Source organism: Protopterus annectens, chromosome 6.part0 (assembly GCF_019279795.1).
Source record: "Protopterus annectens isolate FY-2018-M chromosome 6.part0, PAN1.0, whole genome shotgun sequence".
Taxonomy (NCBI): Eukaryota; Metazoa; Chordata; order Ceratodontiformes; family Protopteridae; genus Protopterus; species Protopterus annectens.
In genome coordinates this window covers 1,712,737,167-1,712,759,070 of record NC_056737.1, presented here as the reverse complement: position 1 = coordinate 1,712,759,070, position 21,904 = coordinate 1,712,737,167, and the positions used below count along the sequence as shown (strand labels likewise).

At 38.2% G+C, this 21,904-nt stretch overlaps 1 protein-coding gene across 2 annotated transcripts in view; it reads left to right on the top strand.

The window, feature by feature from the left end:
* Positions 1-2,243, top strand: part of MAP3K2 (mitogen-activated protein kinase kinase kinase 2) — a 2,021,635-nt gene extending 2,019,392 nt beyond the window's left edge. For both annotated transcript variants that reach the window (XM_044075108.1, XM_044075107.1), the window contains exon 19: positions 1,330-2,243. In XM_044075108.1, coding sequence (XP_043931043.1) covers positions 1,330-1,555 — 226 coding nt within the window. In that variant the 3' untranslated portion in view covers positions 1,556-2,243. The remainder of the gene's footprint in view (positions 1-1,329) is intronic.
* Positions 2,244-21,904: the final 19,661 nt, after the last annotated feature.

Genomic DNA, 21,904 nt, shown 5'->3' with positions numbered 1-21,904 from the left:
CATAACGTTCCATCTGAATAGTTGTACTTCATTTGTCTTCAGCCGTCCCTTCCTCTTTCCCCCGGACCTTGGCGCATGATCAGCCTACGGGCTGCAGTATAGGTCGCAAGTATATTATCAGGTCGGGTTCTCAGTATAAGTTCAGCAAACTCAATCTGGGAATGGAAGGCAGTGGAGGTGTATTAGAGTAAGGGGAGGAGTCTGGAGCTCGGAGCTGATGCTAATAATAGTTTCCGGCTCGGATCCGATACAGATCCATATTCCCACAGGTTGAAGACAAATGAAGTACAACTACTCAGATGGAAATTTATGGTGAGTACATAACTTCTTTTTTCCATAGTTTGTGGAAAATGGTCAATACTGGAGTGATGGGGTGAACATCATCCTTTTGAGGCTTTGAGCAGCAGTCTTCTAAGCCCTCAAGGTCTTGGAGGGAAGGCTGCATCAATGGCACTTTCTCGTTCTCTCAGATAGACAGTACATTGCATCCACCTAAGCAAGAGAGAGGGCATGAAGTTGTGTAGGCCTCTGAGAGGTGCCATTCTCTCAGCAGCTCGCATCCCAGGCAGAGTAAATGTGCTGGTTGATTCCTTTACCAGGGAAGAGGATGAACACATTCATTGATTCACCAGGGGGATTTTCTCATAGATCACTAATATGGTAAGAATGTATCTGTTGTATTTTTTTCTGTAGTAGAATTATCATCTTTACTGCCAGCTGTACAATAGCTGTGCTGTAACTACTTTTGCAGTCTCTTAGGGAAACCTTATTTTATTAGGTATGCAAGTTTGACATGTCTTGCATTTTTAAAACTGCCACCATCACTGGAAAGCAATTGACCTTGTGGCATTGAGAAGTAAAACAAGTAAAATGCATCTGTGAACTGGAGTAGTTGCACTCCTTGCCATTTTATTTATTTATTTAGTATATTTGAGCTAGTTATTGCAGAAGTAGAGGAATCAGGAAACGTTTTCTCTCAAACCGTATATTTTATTAGAAATGTGTATGTAATGCACAGATAATGCATTTCTTCAGGTTGTTTCATCAAGATTCTAATTGCAGTTTTAGTACTTAAGATTATAAAAATCACAGGAAGTGCCCTGAAGTTGCACAGATACAGTACCTTGAAATATTTGCAAGTTGTTTACATTATGATTACAGAATAGTTGTCCAGAATTATTTAACTAGCGGGTTGAAACAAAATTATAGATATGATTTTGTATCAATTAAGTTAATATAATGCTGTGTATGAGCACAACATTTTAGAGATAACCAATCAGTTTGTTTTCCAAAATATTTTTTATGTACTTTTGTTTTTGCTTTTTACAGGAGTGTTGGCTGCACTGTTGTAGAAATGCTTACAGAGAAGCCTCCGTGGGCTGAATTTGAAGCTATGGCTGCTATCTTTAAAATTGCTACTCAGACTACTAGTCCCCAACTCCCTCCCCATGTTTCAGACCATTGTCGGGACTTCCTGAAGAGAATTTTTTCGGAGGCCAAGCTGAGACCTTCTGCTGAGGAACTCTTGAGGCACGTGTTTGTGCATTATCACTAGCGCTAGCCTCCACTTTGTTTTTTTGTCTGATGCATTTATTTTCTATCTTGACTGCACTTTTTTAAGAGAAAAATGTGTAAAACTTTTTTTTGATTCAAGGTCTTTCCTTGGTTGTAATTAATAATGTAAGATTCTCTATTTATAATAATGTACCTTTTTTGTTTTTGATTTTTCACCTGGAGGAATCTGAAACTTTTTTAATGGCGTATGCAATTGATCTGGATTATATCACATTGATGTGAAGCACTTTATTACATACCCCATTCCTCATGTTGAAGTCAGTTATACGATGAGTCTTAACCCAGTGTCATCATTTTAACTTTTATACATCTTCGTTGCTGTATTCAGGACTTATACTGGTTACCAGTGCTGCTGTTTATTTCTCTATTCTCACCATTTGAAGTTTGCTGTTAAATGGTCAGAGGATCTGGGTTGTATTTCTGCTTTTAATGCATTGTTTTGTTGCAGTTTTATTTATTTTTAACTGCGTTTATTATGTTTTGCTTGTTATTTTACCATTTGCAGACTGGGTTGTTGTGAATTTCAAGTCCTTCACATTCCTGCTCTTACCCCTTCCATCTTACCCGTCTTGTGAAAGATTTATTGCATAGAGACCTACTGTAACTTTAATCTTCACAGACTGAAATTAATAAAGGGAGCTAATGGTGAGTTCAGATATTTCTTCTTATCAGGCCCACTCTGAGTGGTTGTAGCTTTCTCATTGACATGCACACAAGGAGGATTGGACCCTCCTCTTTCAGTTTTTGGTTAGTAGAACAGACTGGACAGGAAGCATTCACCAGAAAAGAATAAAAAGGTGCCAAGAGAGCTGGCACTGTAATTGGCATCTAATTAAGAAAATTCTTATTTTCACTGGAGTTCAGAAGAGTCTTCACCGGTATGTACATGCCGAGTAGTGTTACCAGAGAGGGAAAGTGGTAAAGTACTAGATAACCGGTTTCTTAAAGACTGCAGTGGAAAAGTTTAGCCTTAATTTTTTAGGCCGTCTCAAGGCTGTTATGTCCTGCATTATGTTTGAGTGCTGATCTACATTGTGGGATTACAGGTCCCTTGGCCAAAAACACCTTTGAAACAGCCAGTCAGGGTCACAGCTGCATGAGTAAAGTTGCCTTAGTTAGCCCTTGTAAATGCTTTCCAGTTTACACAGAAACCAGAAGATAGGTAATACAGTTGAACAGCTAAGCTTAAGGTTGTACTAACTGTGTTACATATGTGTTTTATTTAAATGTGTTGACTACATTAATCCTACTAAGCCTGTTACCTATTTTGGGGGGAATAATTGTTTGTATTTGAACAGACACATTATCTCTTACATGAAAAATAAACTAGAAAGTTGCTTAGATTTGCAAACTGGAAAGACCCCTGTTAGCATAAAAACATGGACATTGAGTTCAAATATATTAATTTCTCCAGGGTTTGCTTGATCCTGAAACATAGGCATTTTAACTCAGAAGTAACTTCAGGAAGAAATCTAGAATTATTGGTGAAGGAATAACCCTGTCCTTGAAGCCCAGATGACTCAGGTTCAAGTAGCAGCCTTGAAACAAGAGTAGCCAGCCAAGATGGAATGGGTGTGAACAGTCAGTGCTGACTTTGCCCATTCCTGTGTCAGGGAGTTTTCCAGATCTTGTTTCTCCAGTGTTGTGTGAAGAGAAAGCCTGGAATATTCTCCAGGTGCACAGAAACTCAAGAGCACAACCCCAGCTAAGGAGTGTCTGCACTCCAGCAGAGCATTGCAAGTCTGTGGAAGCACACACTTATCCTAGGTCAGCATAGTGGGCAGTGCATTGTTTGCTTCCCTGTGGGTTAAGGACCGTTGTCCTAGTATGCAGAAATCCCATAAGTTTCCAAGGAATATGCTACAGTAAAAGTACCATGTCTTACTTCACCTGCTGCAGTGAGGTTGTGCTTTTGGTTTCCAGAGGGGAGGCACTGGTCCTTGGTAGGGGGATGCTGGATTTGTGAGCCAAAGTGGAAAGAAGAGGGTCTGGTGTGATCATCACGTTGATGCCAGTAAACAAAAAGTTAGGGTTCTATGTACTATAGTCCAGAAAATTATCTCGGCCTGGTTAGTGCTGACCAGAATTTTTTTTTTACAGGACAAGTACATTAAATCGCTGGAAAACAAAGGTTCTGAAGGAGAGAGTCAACTGTTTGAAGAAAAAGATATAGGTTGTTCCTTTGGAGAAGGATGTTTAATCAGATCCTTTTGACAATAACAAAATTAACAAGTCCAAATGTCAGCAGATCAGAAATTAATCCCTTCTGTAGAGGGAAAACCACCTCTGTACCTATTACTACTTTAAATATTCTAAGTCTGGGATGCACAACCTGGAATAAAATAATTTTCAGTGTTGTTAAATGTTTACAAGTTTCCAGTATTCTGCAGTGGAGCCTCCATTTAGTCGGGGTTTCAAATGCAAGACATACCTGAGAAAGGTTCAGGCATCAGGAAATTGTGTCAGTCATACCAACATACTTTTCTTCATTGAATTTTGAAATAGCAGATGGCCTTTAGGTAATTTTTTTTGCTTCTCTAAGTTAGACAAGTATCTAAGGTTGAAAGAACTGTGCAAGTGAGAGTATTGACAGTCTTTTCCATTTCTCTAAATCACAAAAGTGTTCATTTGGCAGACTGTGATCCAGGGGAATCCTTTTTGGTAGCCAAAATAATTCTGGAGATGCCTTTTGAAATTCCAAACCTTAAAACGATGGTGATTATGGAGAACTAGGGTTGCAGTTTAAAACATTTGAGATATTTATGTACAAGAGCAGTTATTACGCAGTAATCTCTTTTTTTGTTGGACTGTTTCTGGGTCATGGAAAACAATTAGTGAATTTATGCGTCCTTATGGGCTGCAGGATTTAATACTTTTCTGTTCAGTTTCTTCTTTGATTTCTAGCTTCAGAGCATCCTAGTAAAATGTCTCAGCTAATCAGCTAGATATGACTTTGGTGGGAATGTCTTTCAAATGCTTTTGTTGTCAGTATCAGTATAGTTTGTTAGTATAGGACTAAGTCCAAGGCAGAGAGCTTTGGAGACTAGTGTGTAATGAGGAAATCTGATTAAAATGTGAGAGACTTCCATACACCATATCCTCCTGTTGCAACTTTTTTAGATGTAGTAGGGGGTGCTAGCCCTCCAACAGTCTCCAGAAATTTAGCTGTCAAACTACACTAACACTCTAATGTTTTGACAGCTATGCAGAAATACTACGAGGTACAGTATTCTCCATTATTACCAGACTTGACGCATATTTGGAAGCTTGTTATGGACCTGTTAGTATTCAGTAAAGAGGAAGAAGCTGACGTTTGGTTGAAGGGCAACTCTGAATTTCTGGGAAATTGGTCAGTGTGATGCATTGCCTAGCTGCTTCAAAAATGGGTACTATTGTAAATTTTTAGTGCTCTAACTAAATTTCAGAAAGGCTTGTTGGGTAAATGAATGAGGGGCATAAAATAATCTTTTTCAAAACACAGTCTGTCAGATGCATGAAATATCATGAAGACTGTACTCAGAAAAAAATAATTTGTGCTATCCACAAAGAATCTACTAAATTGTAATCTGGGACAGAAGTGATCTGTTTCTCTTGATGGACCAGTGCTAGAGGCAAAGTGCTTCCTTAATGATGATGATCCTCATCTTGGTGCTGTCTGAATTAGGATGATTTGCTTCTGATGCTGAAAAGCAATGAAGGCATTTTGTAGTGTGCTGTAAATTCTAGGAGATTGATAGGAAAGCTGGATTGGGAGGGGTGCCTTGGTTCTTGAACAGTCAGGCCATTTGTACGTGCTTGAGTATAAAAGCATTTGTGGTGAGTGTATAAAATAGAAAGAAAAGACGTTATTTCATTTTCACACCCACACAGCAACCACTGCAATCTAAATCTTCTGAGAGAGAATTCCATAGAAGCTAGAGATGACTGAGACTATATTGTTGAGGGGGTGAGCATGGAAAATAGCCAGTACCTTCATGACCATCAGAAGCAAAAGCTGCATAATCTTGCAGACAGGAAGAGTGTTGTCTGGTACAGTAATTCAGAGGCACTTCATAAAGGACCTCCACCTTGCAGGTGCTAAAACAGTGTAGATTATGCTGGGATCCAGCAGAAGATGTAGAAACATCAGATTGTAAAGACAGAAGTTAAGACTTCTGAAAATAAACAGTGATATCTAATAGGTGAAAGAGCTACCGGGTACTTTTATTAACATCCAGAGCTTCATTGAAGCAGCCAAAAGCTGTTATTTGTATAGCTAATGAAAAGCTTTGATGCAAAGACTGTGATAGTTGGAGGGCACTTCATAAACCTGCAAGTGGAGACATCAGTTCAGAGTGTAAGATTTTGCAACAGAGCTTGGAACCTTACATGTATACACTTCCAAGTGGTCAATATGCAGTGTTGTGTGAAGATAAGTATCATTCTTGTCAGTAGCACAAAACTGTCACCTTTCTGCAAAAGATAGAAGGCAGTGAAAGCATTTTGTATTGAATATACAGGTTCAGTAGGTGAATACTCAGAATTAGTTGGTGGAGCCATTGATTTTAAGGATGAAAAAGAACCTTGAATGGAAGTTCCTTTAAGTTGAGAGGTACTAGTTCAGTAGCATGTTTAGTAAGTATGTTGCAGACGTCTTTCCACATTATAGGACATTATGGTGAGCATTCAAAAGAAGGAGATGGGAGGGGAAGATAAGAGTGAAATTCAATGTGTGTCCCTGCCATAGTAGCCACCAGGATATTCTTTTGTTCAAATATTTTACAGAACATCCCTTACCACTTTCCAGATGAAAGAGTAATGTTTGTGGAGAATTCAGAAGTTGTGCAGAGGTTAGGGCTTTGGAGGAAGTGAAGGCTTCTTAATAGGAGTTATGTTGAAAGGGGGAAGACATCTGCACCTGGACACTGTTATGTGCTCAGTAACACAGAAAAGGCTGTGAAGAAATGCTTCCTCATACATTAGCTGGTCTTAGGATGAGGGGTCACCAATTATCCTAGTCTTGTACATGATAGAGAAGGAGGGGCTCATCTCTAATGTCAGAGAAGAGATCCTTAACCTGACTGTCAGATAGGAAAGATTTTTTACAGGGAACAATTTGGAGAAATAGTTTCACTTTATTGGGTAAGTGTAAATCACACAACCAACCATTTTTTTTTCTGAAGGACCAGTTGTGACACAGCAGTTCTAGCCCCAAGTGTTTGCTTTGTCAGACAGTGTTGAGCAGTTGTATTCACCTCTACACAGTCATCTAGATTAGTGAGGAACTGATGCTTCAGATCTAAGTTGGGCATAGTGGTAATAAGATCCATCTGCTTCTTTTGAAGCCGACCCCCCCCCCCCCAGTACCTAGTCAAGTACACATTGAGCACTGATGTGGGGGCCAAGAGTTGAATCTACATAGAACTTTTTTTGCTTTAAAGGTACAGGTGCTTTAAATTCTGATCTGAGACAATCATAGTGACAGTGAAGTGTCTTCTGTCAGTAAAAAGCAATTAGGATCACTGCAGATGTTGCTAGTGGCTGCTGGACTAGGAAGGAAGGAATGGATGCAGTGGTTCTGGGTACTTCATATCATGTGTTAAGTTTGGCCTGCAGTCATTCAGGGGCCTTTCAAGTGTGCTGTGGCTGAGAAGGTGACACCAACAAGAGTGACAGAACTTTTGGAGGAGAGCAGGTCATGGCACTCTACCATCAGCAGTTTACATTTATACAACACTGAATCATGAAAGCCCATAAGGGAGCCATCCATCCAGGAAAGCTCCTAAAGGGTAGGATCTTTTTCAGGAGTAATGAGCATACGTACTTCAGAGGAAGTATGAAACGTACTCAAGATTCATAACACAGGAGTCTGTGGTTAATTCAGCAACACTTTTATGTGCTATTGCTCTGTAATATTGCAGCAAAAGCATTGATTGCAGTAATAACAGCAGTTACTGCAGTATTAACTTCATGAGCTGTTAATTTTTGAATGTACAGGAGTATCTGTGAGGTTGCTATACGTCAGAGAAATTTTATTTAAGTTGTGTGCATTAGGAAGGCTTGCTGTTCTGCACTAATGCTTTTGAGTTTTCTTTTAATCAGTTTTACTGTAACATTAATGTATTTTACCATGTTTATTTTTAATTTGATACTAGGGAGTGCAGTGTTTATTAATTTAGTTTGACTTCACTCCAAGCAACCTGTTGTTGATCATTACTAAACTGAGCTTTAGGAAGATGTCACTTTTCTTTTGAAGCAGAGGTTTCATTCTCGCTCCTCATTGCCAAAGTGAACTGGTAATTTCAGTTTTAGGGGGAAGCTTTTGACATACTCCTGGGCCACTAGGTCTAGTGTTGTGAGGTGACTAGTCTTTTGTGAGCTTCCCACTATTCCACTTCTGAATCCTCAGTGATAAGTTTTAGACTACAGTTCATCAAATATTTTTCTGAATGAATTTCCTGCTCAAGACCATGAGTATGCATTGGGAGTGCTCACCACATGCAACCATTTTATGACTGCAGTTTTACTTGTGAAGTAAATTTTCAGTAATTGCAGATGGATTTGTTGTAAATACTTCAGTAGAAGGCACTGGATTCTATAAAATGGAAACTTTTGTCATTGCCTTGCTGAAGCTCATCTGGTAAGGAAGTCAAGAGGGGTGGCCCGCTTCTGTGTTTATGTATATACTTGTATCAGGGAGAGGCATGTAGCAAAAAAAAAAAAAAAAAAAGTTGAAGTTAGCAGTTAGATGGCTTAAATTCATTGGGAGCCCCCCCCCCCCCCACACACACACACACATGAAGAAAAGAATTGTATGTAAGCAGTAAGAAATGATTGTCATCCCCTCAGCAGCCAGTGAGTTTATGTTGGCAGGGTTTGTTGCAGTTTGCCAAAATGTTTTGACAACACAAGAGTAGGAAGGCATTAACAATAATTAGCCCATCCAGGCAGATTATGCAGTGATGTCTCTGTATCATGATGTCTGTCTGGCTGCCAGGGCTACTTTTAGCAACCCAGTCTTTGTCCTGCTTGTAAACCTATCATTTGTATTCCTCCTTCAAGGAATTCTTCTTGCAGTTAATGTTTGTACTTGCCACCAGCATCAGATGCACATTTCTTCATTTTGTCAGGTTAATCTTTTTGACTTGCTGTTCTGGAATGTGCATTTAAATGTAGGGGAAATTTCTTTGGCAGTTGCAGAATTCAGATGTTATAGTCCAGTCCAGTATTTAATTTGGCCTGCATAGTAGTAAGCTTTATTCTGCATAAATCAGCTGTCGTCACACTGCTTGTGATGATAACATGACATATGCAATGGGGGACACTGTGTTATATGTACATAGTATACTGTGTCTTTTGTTAACTTTTTGTTTTTTGTTTTTTTTTTTTTTACCTCTGCTGCGTAGCTTATAAGAAATTCAGTATACTGGCTCAGAGTGCACTGTCTCTGTAAAAAGACAGCTAAACTGTTAAACCACAACAAAGTTAAAAATGTTGCTTGTTTCTACACAGCATTATTGAATTAATCCAATGTCTATTTCCAGTTAAGTTTATAGCTCTTGGAAATATTTTTCTTTCTAATTGAGCAGTTTGACATGCTCTGCAATCTTTATATGAGTTTCCTAATATAAATCCAAAAAGAAACGATGGCAGAATAGCACAAAAACGAAGTTTAATTCACGAAGTAAAATCCACAAGATAAAATCCAATAAAACACACGAAAAAACGCTGTAATCGAGCTGTTATAGAACCACAAGTGAGCGCTTTCATCTCCAAAGGGAGATTTCTTCAGACTGATGGTTACAGCACACTGCTTCATTTAAATACTCTTAGCAATTAATAAGCTGCTTCAATTAAGCAATCCAATTAAAAGTTATCAATTTAAAATGTGTTTGAACTACAATATTCTTAAACTATAGATGAAAGCGCTCACTTGTGGTTCTAGAACAGCTCGATTACAGCGTGTTTTCGTGTGTTTTATTGGATTTTATCTTGTGGATTTTACTTCGTGAATTAAATTTCGTTTTTGTGCTATTCTGCCATCGTTTCTTTTTGGATTTGTGCTTTGTTTTGAAGCGTGCTGCTTTGCTCATCAATGAGTTTCCTAATAGTTAACACCTACTCTCCTCTGAATTTAGATGTTGAAGGTATTCAGTCACGTAATCACGTTGTCTGTAAATATTTTCATCATACAGAACAATGTTTTACTGTACAAAGTATATCCTTTAAAATTGCTGTTGTACAACATCTTGGTTGTCCTGGAATGTGATTTTGTGGTAGAATAGTTTTTTTGCACCACTAGAAACAATGCAGATCAGTTCTTCAGAGAAGCGGCTTTGAGTATTTCTCATTTAGCAAAGCAATGTAGACTGTTTCTGTCTGTTTAGGATTTGGATTACAGAGGACCACTTGAGTTGTGATTTCAAGTTTGACTGAATCAGATCCTCAAGCTTACAAAATACAGTAGTAGCGTTCGTATTTAGCCTACCGTTCCCTGTATCAGTATTAAATAAAATCATTTTTGTTGGATTCAGTAGATAAAAGGGATTTTCTGTTCCACACATCAACCTTGCAATACTTTTCAACATGGATTCAACATTGGAGATGAAGTAGTTTGGGGTGGAGCCTGTGGGAAGAGTGAAAGAGTGAAATAGTCATCAACCAGTCAGCAACATTATCAGATGCATCTAGTTTCTGATGTTCCCTAACTCATTTCTGCCTTCCTGTCAGGCAAAAGGCATTTTGTTTGGCAGCCAGTCTTTGAATATATACAGTGTATCTCTTGCTTTATTTACTGTAGTTCTTGCTTTTTTGCTTCTTAGTTTAGCCATGTGCTTTATTGTTAGACCCAGCTGCCTAACAGTTAGTAGAGTGAAGATTTTTTTGTCCTTTTTGCACCGGAACACCATTCAGGTTCATTTTCTTCCATCTGTATTTTCATATAGTAATGCCCTGTAACATCGTTAGATTCTTATGTCAGTTATTTTTTTTTCTTTCTTACCTTTGCCACAGGCATGGTGCAGAGGTGTACAAGTATGTTTTTTTCTGTGTTTTTGTATTGTATGGGCAGGTTTGACCAAGTAAGGAAAGAAGTAATGAGCATTCTTGTCTGTGACAGTTGTGACCAATATTCATTCGGTGGTTCAACATGCCACAGGACCAGGAATTGAGAGGCCAGAGTTAACTTTGTCTTGTGAGAGAGGAAGAAAAAAAGGTATTTACTGCAGGAGCATTAGGTTACATAGTAAGTTCATTTCCAAATTGCAAGTTATGACCTTTGTTTTAAGCCTTTGAGTCTCCACTCCATGTATACGCAAAGTGATCAGAATCCTATTTGATATATTTCTCCAGAATTCAAGGTCCTTCAGATTAGCTGAAGGATTCCTCTCAATTGCTATGGTTGTGGTTGGTATCAGAATGTCATTTTATGTGTGACTTCTGATCCACATGGTTTTGGTGTGAGCAGTCCCCATAAAGTCTGTATGACTGTCACAATTTGGAACTGTTGCTTTGTTCTGCTGTAGGTATTTGGTCTCACTGAGAGGAAATACTTTTCATCAGTGTATTTGTGTTTCCAGGATTGCCCAAACATCTGCTTGCATGGGCAGCTAAGGGGAGAAGAGCCCCCCCAAATCAGGCCTAATTGTCTCCAAGTTCCCTGTAGTGTTATTCTGCATGTTTCAGTGAATATTTGTGTGTGTAACCTGTTTTTTTCATTCCACATGTGTCTGACTAGGGAAATTTAGTGGAAGCAGAGCCCCCACAGTACTGTCACCTCTTGTGTCCTTTCAGTTACACAGCCCAGCTACATTGCAAGATTGGTGTATTACCTCTTTAACCAGTTGTTGCACTTGACAGGTGTCGCACAGCAATGAGGTCTTTCCTAAGTACCACACATCCAATGAGTGAGCTGACCTCAGCCATTCACTTCCATCTCACTGGCTGACTCTTTCAGCACTTGTATCTACTAGTTGAACATGCAGTTAAGGCTTTATCCACTGATGTAGAGATTAAGCTCAATTCTTCTTTCTTTGAAAGGCTAGATTTTTACCTTAAGGCAGTCTATCTCTGCTCCACTAGAGGACTTGCTGCTTTTCTTTTCGTAGACCATGTACTATTCAGTAGTTTTGGCTCTTGCCACCTCTTTTGATTGTTTTCCTAATGTTACAGTTGCACTTTCTTTGAATTTACTCAGTTTAGAGGAAGACTTGGTCAAAAACTTTTAGATGCTCCTTTTTGTGGTTCTTTTTATTGGTTTATACTTAAACTTAATGTTCTTAATGCTTAATGGTCATTGTCATATGTTGAAGCTTTTGTGTATCCATATGTTCCTCATGGTCCATTTTAAGTGTGAAGAGAGAGGCATCTTAAAGGTAGGGAAAGTACGTTCTGTTAGCAAGAATACCATGGAGTGATATGTTTGTCATCTTTTAATTAACAGATTTTTGTGGATTTACCTACATTTCCCAAAGTATAGGCCTTAACATCAGTTTGCTTCTGGAACAGTGTTGATGACACTTTGATACAGAAAACAAGGAATAGATCATACTATCAAAAGTCAGTATGATGTCAGGAAAAACAGCTTTTTGAAGTTTGTTGGTGTAATGAAAACTGCCAGACAAATCTATCCTGTTGGTGTGGTAAGGACCATCTGCATTCCAAAAGTTTAATGTTTCTGCTTAGAGTATCTCTGAAGCTGCACTGGACCTCTGTCCAGACCATTTCCAAGCACTGCAGGCTGGATTTTCAATCAAGCAGAAGGGCTGGTTTTGCTGCAGCATTTCTGTAGTGTGTTACAATACCCTCAACTTGTCTGGGATCCAATTTTCCATTTGCTGTTTTGCATTTTGTCGTTGTTGAGTGTACTGCAGCAGTTATCCTTACAGTAAACATGGTACAAATTGTTTGAGGGTATTTGCAATAGCCATAGATGTTGGAATACAGTATCATTGCTGCAGTAGGAGCTTTCTCCCACCCTTCTGCTCTCTGTTTCTCTTTTTCTGCTTTTTACTTGGAGGGGAATGAGACTGTCAATTTTCTGAAGGTCAACCCTGTTGTAGTTGTTTTTGCCTTTGAGTAAGATTTTTTTATGTAAATCATTCTAAACAGGCAAGCTTCCAATCAGAATAGCCTAGGGGGGGGGCTCATTTCTAGTAGTGTAGTCATTTGAGGGTGGAATATGTGGTGTGATGTGTTGTGTTAGGCAGAGTTTACCTTTTTAACCAAAAAGATCTTTCGGATCTTCCAGTCTGTATGCTACTTCCCTTCTCAAGCTGAATGGAAGGTTCATGCAGTTTTGTTGGTGACCCTCCAACTCCAGAAAAGAAACTGAAGTGGTGTATTGTGTAATCTTCCCTTTACAGTTGAGTTTTCAGTCTTCCTTTATGTGGGAGGTAAATGAGTGCCTGATAAGGATATTTCTTTACCACTGTTGATATCTAGCCAAAAGGTGTAAGTTAGACTTCAGCCTATTCCTATTCTGTTGAGTGTAATACACCAGTGACCCTTCTGCATTCAGTATCCCCTCCCAGAATGCCATTATACAACCATGCTTTCCTGCAAATTCACTTCTTTTCTGGTGTGTACTGCAGATTCAAACTAAGAGAGTAAATCATTTCAGTCTGTGACCACCAGCTTCATTGATTAAATTATGGCTATTCTACTGTCCCCCCAAGGCATGCATCCACTTTCTTGTCACTGAATAAGATTTTAACTGTTACCATCTAATGTGTTAGAAAAGATTTTCCCTGGTGTATCAGTAGTGAGGCAGTATTAGATTTGTGTGAAGTTTTTGTCCTTTCTCCCTTGAGATTGGACACCTTTTACCTAATATATTAACATTTCCTTTTTTCAAGCTGGTGCAGTTTGAAGAGAATATTTAAAGCCGTTGTTTATGTGGGAGTCTGTTGAATACTTTAGTGCTTAACATTGAAGGGAGGTGCACATTTTCAGGTCTAGAAATACCATTGTTGCTTTGCAGGTACTATCAGTTTAACTTAATATTTTATTAAGCAGTAAGGCTTTTCAGGGGATGTGGCTGGTTTGGATCCTCAGTCATCTCTCAAAAATTGAACATACAAAGCTACATGTGACACAACAGTTGCAGGAAAGATTTCCATCTCTCACACACACTCTCATCCCTCCTTTAGACCTCTGCTTCACTATTCAGTCAATGTTTTTAGTAATTCTGGTTAACTGTTATAGTAAGAGAGAGAAAATTTTGCTTGATATGACAGTATGCATATTAAGAGACATTTAACAGCTGAAACTGTTACTTATACTTTTCTCTCATCCGTATAATAGGTACATCAACCACTTTCCTGTATAATTATAGTGCCTTTAGACTGTCTTCAGCTACCACCAATTCAAACACCTGCACAGATGTAACTGAATAAATTATACTTTGGGCTCATTGTTTAAAATATGGTACAAATAATGTGCCTTTCATTTTGGCTTTATTTTATTGGATGTAGCTGCTGTATTTTTATTACATCAGTTACAAGTTTTATTTTCCAGTGCCTTGACAAACATTGGCCACAACTTCCAGATGGTGTAAATTGACCAGGGTGTAGTTTGTGACCATATTTGTTTGTAATTTAAAGTTGCACAAGGCTGGAAGAGTGCCAGAAATGTAGTGTGCCAAACAGCAAGGAGCAGTAGGATCCGCAAAATTCGGACATATCTCAAATCCTTATGTCTTTTACAACATTTACGTGCATGCAGCTGTCCTTTTTGATCCCTCTTGAATGTTGCTGTTGCATGTGGAGGCATCCTGTACAAGTAGATATTACGTTTGCCACAGAGAGAGAGATGCATTCCTCCCCTGACTGGTGATGGTGCACTGTATCTTGTCCCCATGACCCTTGATGTTGCTGCTCAGGATCAGCACCCAGACATTTGTCTTTGTGGAAAGTGAATATTTGCTTTTTCTTGTGAATGATGCAGAGTTTAGTTAGCAATTTTGGTATTATGTGTTGGTGTTTCCCTGGAAGCTGTGTATAGTGCTGGATACTTTTAAAATATTTAATATGGTACATGAGCATCGCTGAATAGATTGTAAGAGTATTTAAAACCTCAAAATGTATTCAGAATATTTTGGCAGTATATCTGCAGGTCTGTGTTAAGGAATTTCTGATCTCTTCCATGCAGTTTGTAGATGTAATTGCATGTGTATTTATATATTTTGTGTAAATACCCAAGAGTTGTAAGAGTTTGTAGTTTTCATTGGTTTAGATTTCAAGTAAAATGATGACAGTAGAGTACCATTCCCCATACGCTGACTTTGCAGTAGCGAAATTACTTTGTTTAAAAAAACAGTGATTTGAAATGGTGTCTAGAAGTAAAAATTGTGATGTAATATTTCAGAGTTTGTGGCTGGTAATTCTTTTAAGTAATGACGTATAGCTAAACATGTTGCAAATATCTTGGCTAATCATTGGATAGACAGAGTAGAGTGATGTGTACACTTTTGAGTCGAAGTCAAGGAAGCACTCCTCATCTGTTCTTGTCAGAAAGGAAGTAGTTTCACAATGTATGTTACAGCATGTTGCCGGTGAAAGCTGTTCACGTATTCCCAGAGTTTTTTTACTATTCCACAGCAGTTCACAGTTGGACTTGATGTTTTATTGTGTATTCACTTGGTTGACAGCTAGCTCATGCTGTAGAAAGTTATAATTGTGTTTTGTAGATCTGACTGGAATTAATCTTGAAGTTTGAAGTATATAGTAGCTTGTGTGACTAGCTGGCATTCATTGTATTTTGTACTAAATCAGGAAACCAGACTAACGGCTAGTCAAGATTCTGTTTTCTCACTCCAGGACTTGTCTGGCATTTAGCTGAGAGGATTAAGGCTACAAGGTTGTTGTATCCTCTACTCCTGGGTTTGAGTTCCTCATTTTCACTTGCAAACTTTGTAACTTTGAGCAAGTCACAACCAAACAATGCTTCTCTGTCCAAGGGCTTACCCAGATAATAAAAGGAAAGAAAAGCATATGTTTAGTACTCATAGGTGATACAGTACCATCTTTTCTAAAGGTATTAAGATAACTACAGCGTCATGGATAAGGGTTGCTAATTAAATTGCTGAGTTGAAATGTACTGTCCTAACAATTTAGGAAAAATGTAAAAGCATTTTTAACTACGATTAGCATTTATTAGTTGCAGTGTACTGAAAATGATAATTAAAAAGTCTTGGATTAGAGTTGATGTACATGAAGCTGCACCACATTATCACACTATGTAGGTAATCAATGTAACAGCGGCATGAATAAATGCCAGTTTCTGTCATTAACGGTCCTCAGTACACTGCGCTTTAGCTTTTAACAGTTGTAATGTCATGATTTTTACAGTTCATTTAGCCAAATAATCTTCTATTGACTACTCAGATCATTTTAATTTAATTCGTACAGGTCCAGTAGAGTACACAGCTTGATATCATAATAGCTTGCCTGTGATATTGAAGTTATTTTTTTTTGTTCCTTTGAAAAACTATCACAACTTTGCTAAAGAAAATTATTTGAAGCAACAGGTGGTTTATAAAGCAAGGCAAAAGCTTTGAATATAGGATGGTAAAGGTCACATTTTCATTCATTGGTAATTATTAAGAATACAGGAAGGGAAGGTTTTTTTCTGTAACGAGATTGCGGTCTTAAAAGTTTTTTCTGAAGTGTAAGGAGTTCTGTAATAAAACCATGGTTCCCGAATGATGTAATAGTATTTGTTCTAATGTTTTCAAGCAGGCATTCTGAGTGATTTATATTAAGGTTTTACTTTTTGGACGAAAGGAAAGCTTTATTTTGGTAATATAACTTTCAAAAAAAATCTAGTTTCTTAAATTTTTAATCTGAACTTTCTTGGGGGGTTTCTTCAGTAGCAGTTGAAATGTGCATTTTAAGTACTATAAACACATGGGCAATCCAGTGCCTTTTTTATTGTCATGCCTTAGGTTCCACTTAGTTTCAGAAATGCCAAATTATTGAAGACTGTAGAAAATTAAAACTGCATATTTTATTATTTTTCACTGGTGATGGATGTGTACACAATTCTTTTGTGTTAATGCCAGACTGATACAAAACACCAAAGCTAAATTCTACACTGTCTTTCTATTAAAAGTACGTACAAGGCCAAATTAGTTTGTCCATTTGAATTTGTAAATGTCTTAAGTTCATCCTAACTTGTTTATCAGTTTCCCAGCTGTTGATTAAATAACTTTACTGTGTGGTAGGCATAGTTGTGGAAGACCTGTCTGGTTTCATTAGCATTTTTAGAGTCCAGGGACTCTACTGTTTGAATCTAATTGAAAATGATACCTGCAGATCATTGCTCAAGTAAAATTGGGTTGTGCGAGCAAAATTTTCCTTCTGAGATACTTAACTGTAAAAGTGCATTTTGTTGTATTTTTACCACAACAGTTGACTACAACAGAGTAGTATTTCTCACTTCTGCCATGTGGGGGACCTTTTTGGCTCCAGTAGCAGTTTTAAGGATTCCTACAGATCATTGCAAAAATAAGGATGTATTGTGCTACTGATGTTGCAATTTAGACACGTTTACTATTTTTATGTAACAGTTTATGTAGACCACAGAAAGGTGGTATTTTCCTTTCCTGAACCATCATCTACCTTTAGTGCATTTCGTTATAGCTGTGCTATTCTGGAATTATTTTCCATTTATAAAACATGGACTGATTTCAGACAACTTTGTGGAGTTGTATATTGTTGCCAGCATATTCGGTAGCTCTTTTTCATAAAACTGTAAAGGATTGCAAGTTGGCTGCTGCTTTGATGGTATCCTCAGCACCATTTCATGAAAATGTCATCAGATCTACTTGAAGTAGTCATCTTGGCTTTCATAGTAGTGTGTTTGCTTTAGAGCTAATATTCTGGTTCTTTGAGGCATTGAACTTAACCTTGTGCCTGTAAGCTGCAAACCACAGTTTAGTACCAGAAAAAGTAATCTCTTGGATTTTTTTCAGTAGATGTTGAAAATTGGAAAAGTAGTAGTAAAACTCTGAATTTGCTTACATCAACTTATTTAAAGTATGTACTGTGATGTTTGCTGTGGTTCTTGGATATTGTGCCTGGTTATGAGTTTCTTGTTTTGTTGCTCATCTTCAAGAATTATTTTTTCTGTTTTGCAAGAAGAATAAGTCATAACTGATTTGAAGGGGAAAGGCCTAAAAGGTATGGCATCCTTTCATGGCCTGTATAAGACGCAAGAAGCTTCAAGGACCTGCAACTAAGAGGCCTTTTTAAAACTTAAATCAGGTTTAGGGCCATAATCATGAAATGATTCAATGAAAACTGACCCTGAACAGCAACTCAGGGAATGACAGCAGTTCGGCAAACAGACATATCTCTCCTACTGACCACAGCCCTCAGAATCCTGTCTGTTAATTATTCACTTTTAGCAGATTTCCAAGGAAGTATTGAAAAGACAACTGGAGGCCCATTGCATTTGATCTGGAACAGCCACTATCTGAAGTAGGAGCACACACTGATTTCCTTGACCATGATTTGTTTGAAACCCAACTCATGGCACCATTTTCTGCCTCATTTCTTTCCTTTTTACTTTGTTCTCTCTTCTTGTCCGTCATTGCATCAAGAAATTAGTATTGCAAGAGTAAATACATTGAGTACCACCACCAGTTTTAATCTCTGCATCATACTGCAGGAGATCTAAGAGCATTTGTGATGTGAATGTGTTCACCTTCATTACATACAAAAAAAAATCAAAATGCTGATGATCCAAGCCCAACCCCCTTCTTAAAAGGTTTGTGTCTGGAGAGAGTAAGTCATACGTTCATATGCCAGTTTACCTGGCTGTCATATAATTTTCTGAGTTATCTAGTTGAGATTTCTTCTATCATTTCAACTGCTACAATTTTGGTTGTACTGCATTTCATGTATTGTCAGGCAGAATCATAGCTGTGGTGGGGCAGCCTCCCTGGGAGCAAGGTGTCAGGGGACATGATTGACAGATATGGTTTGTCTTTTCTTTTTCCAATTTAATGCTTCTCACATCATTTAAGGACAAGGAGCAAAGATGGAAGTCTTTAGGACCTGGTTCTCACAAGAAGCAGTAAAGAGAACATACTTTTTGTGCTTCATCTAGGCAGATGTCAGATTGGAGAAGGGACCTTGAAAAAAACCTTGAGCAAGTGTCTACCTACTGTGGTAAGTCATTTACACCAAGGGTAAATTCCACTGCAAGCCTCCTTTATAGGCCTTATGCCAAAGTAAGCCACTCGCATCGAAAACAGTCTTTCATATTTGGGGCAGGCTTACATCAGAGTAAGTCACTTATACTGAGAGCTTGCCTTTTGGTATGTGGCCCATTATCTTCAAGTTCTACTGCGGTGGTGGTGCTGCGGTAGCGTTGTCGCCTCACAGTTAGACGTTGCCCGTTCGATTCTCAGAGCGTCTTCTGTGTGGCGACATGCATGAATGGGCGTTCCTTCATTGAAGGTTGTGCATTAGGCCGGCAAGCCAGCACGTAAAAATCTACTGCCAATCATTAGCGGACCGGAGTTCCGCTGTGGCGACCCCTAACCGGGAAAAGCCGAAAGAAACAAACATACAAAGGTAAGGGCTCAGTCTTTAAACCTGGTTCTGCCACTGCTGGCTATAAAGGCAGATCATAAAGAATTCTTGCATATTTTGGGAATTCAAAGTATAGTTTCAAAATAGGTTTTAAAACCTGACAGAAATTTGCTGTATCTGGAAAAGGTCAGCCCATTGTTTAATACATCTTCAAGAAAAAACATCAGTGTTTTTATAAGCACAGTCAGCATCACATTTTATTTACCTTTTCATAAAAAGTGAATGTCTTTCTATTTTCTCTGTGCATAAAGCTGTCCCCTAAACTAGGACAGCACATTTATGCTTGTATAGTTTTCAGATTTCTATATATCATATGATCTTGCATTTCAAAAGTATTGTGATTAAAAGTAACTTTTGTTAGAAAAGCAAGACGGTATTGTCATAACATTTTCACTTGGAGATTTAAAAAAAAATGTTATTGCAGGATGTAGGTATGATTTAAGGGAACATGGTTTTCTTAGTTGTTTAGCAATAGAAGATTTATTTATTTATTCATTTTATTTTTTTACAAAATCTACGGTTTTTGTTTAAACAAAGTAAGAAGTTTGGCAACCAGTTAAAAACCTTTAAGTTCACATGCAGTACTTCACTCCCTGTGGCTAATTCTACCATAAAGTATGTAGTTTATGTTGTTGTTAAAGCTGATAATGAGTCTACTGAAATACTGTATTGTTAAACCCTTGGCCTTGGCTCATATTTGGTTCTAACCTCTGGAATATACTAACCCTTGGATAGGTCCCCCTCATTGTGTTAGCTCACTTGATAGGTTGTCGATGGGCTTAATAGAGAACTGGTCTTCTTGACTTCTGAGTGGTCATACATTCTTGGAAATTGGTCTGTATTCACTGGTTCTTCTAAAGGTCATTCTTACTTTGCATTGATTCTTCTTACTGCTCGTAAAACTTCCCCGTTTTTTAATGAACATTATCAGATGCATAATTGTTAATGTCCATCAATAACTTCTTTGTTTTCTCTTTGACAACTCCTTCCTCCTCAGTTTTCATCAAAAATGACAACCACCTTCTCAAATTTTGACCATTTGACTTAAAATCAAGCCATTCCACCTTGTGTTTGTAGTTATGTAAGACTAAGGTTATTTCAGTATGTCCGTGATTTGCATCTGAAATCCCATTCATAGGAAGTATAAAAATTTATAAGTTCAAATTTGAGTAGTTTCTATATTTTAGACTTTCATTTCAGATTGCGATTCCATCTCCTTTTCAGTTTATTATCTTAAGTCTTGTAACTTTGAAGGTTCCACCAACAAATAAATCGGGGAGTGTTTTAATACTGAACTATGGTCCTGTTATGGCTGAGTTGCAAAAATAACATTTCTAAAGAAAGAGAAAGATTTGCATGTGAGCTGAAAGCTAAACTTCAGAAAGTTACAGTAAAATTACATAGCTACTTCTTACAGTGACTAGCGACCTTGATTGAGCACCAGGCCCTAGAGCTGTGAATCAAAGATCTTAACTAGTGGGTCACTATGCTGCAGCAGTGTTTGCACAGAGTTGTTTTACTAAACTTCATTTTATAGGTAAGATCTTCAGACTGTGAATAAACTGCCATTCTTAAAATGATGATGAATTTTACTGCTTTTCATAGAATACTGGGAGACGTAGTGTAAATGTTTGCTTGAGATGAGAAGAGTTGAAAATCAGTGGAAGTGTTTCTGAGGCCTTTTTTATCTTTCTTTTATTGTTCATTTGGAGTTCACTGATGTAGGAAGAAAGGAAGTACGCAGCGATTCTGTCTTTTCTGAATTTATAAGATGTCTGTCAGTTACTAATGCTTTGCATTTATTTTTTATTTAATTAATGCATTTTGTAATGTTTATTATGGCTCAGTCAATCTGTGAGGACAACAGATTGAGTTTCAGTGGTCCAGCTAAATAGGGGAGGATTGAGGTCTCTCTCTCTATTACTGGTGCTGTTCTGATGGCATTTGACTTGTTGATGTGCAGTTAATCCATTAGTATTGGATCAGAGAATGCCTTGTATGCCAGACACAGGTCACCTCTTAGCAGTCTGTAGGATACAGAGTATAGTGACAGGAATTTGAGTCTCTCCAAGTAGGACATATTGTACTACTAATGGACAGAAGCAGCTCCTAAATGCTCTGTATCATATGCATAGTCCCCTCAAATTATCTATGGTATGAACCCAGTTATTCTCACTAGGGTTGGTATATAATTATCGACCGTGGGATGGGAAGGCCTGTCTAACACCAGATGGGATAGGTTAATTCAAACAACAAAAGGGCAATTGGCAGAGCAGCTATCCTAGTACTTACATGTGAACCTATAAAGGAGCATGGATTTTGCTCAGACTGGTAGCCCCCCTTAAAGGTCTGGGGTGCCTTAGTATGCAGGGATAACTTGTTGGAGGGCAAGAAGAACTGCACAAATGTGGGAACACATGTATACTTCTGCATTGCTTAGTGTGTCAAGTGTGTGGAAGTAGCGTAGTTAAAGATGACTCCCTGTTCCACAATCCTGTTATCTACTGCAATCTGACTCTTCCCCTTAAGGATATAAATGGTTCAGCTGTGAGGCCACATTAGTAAGGAGACGGATGATCAGCTGGGGCACTTTAGTAAGGAGACGGATGATCAGCTGGGGCACATTAGTAAGCAGACGGATGATCAACTGTGAGGCCACATTACTAAAGAGACGGATGATCAACTGTGAGGCCACATTACTAAAGAGACGGATGATCAGCTGGGGCACATTAGTAAGCAGATGGATTATC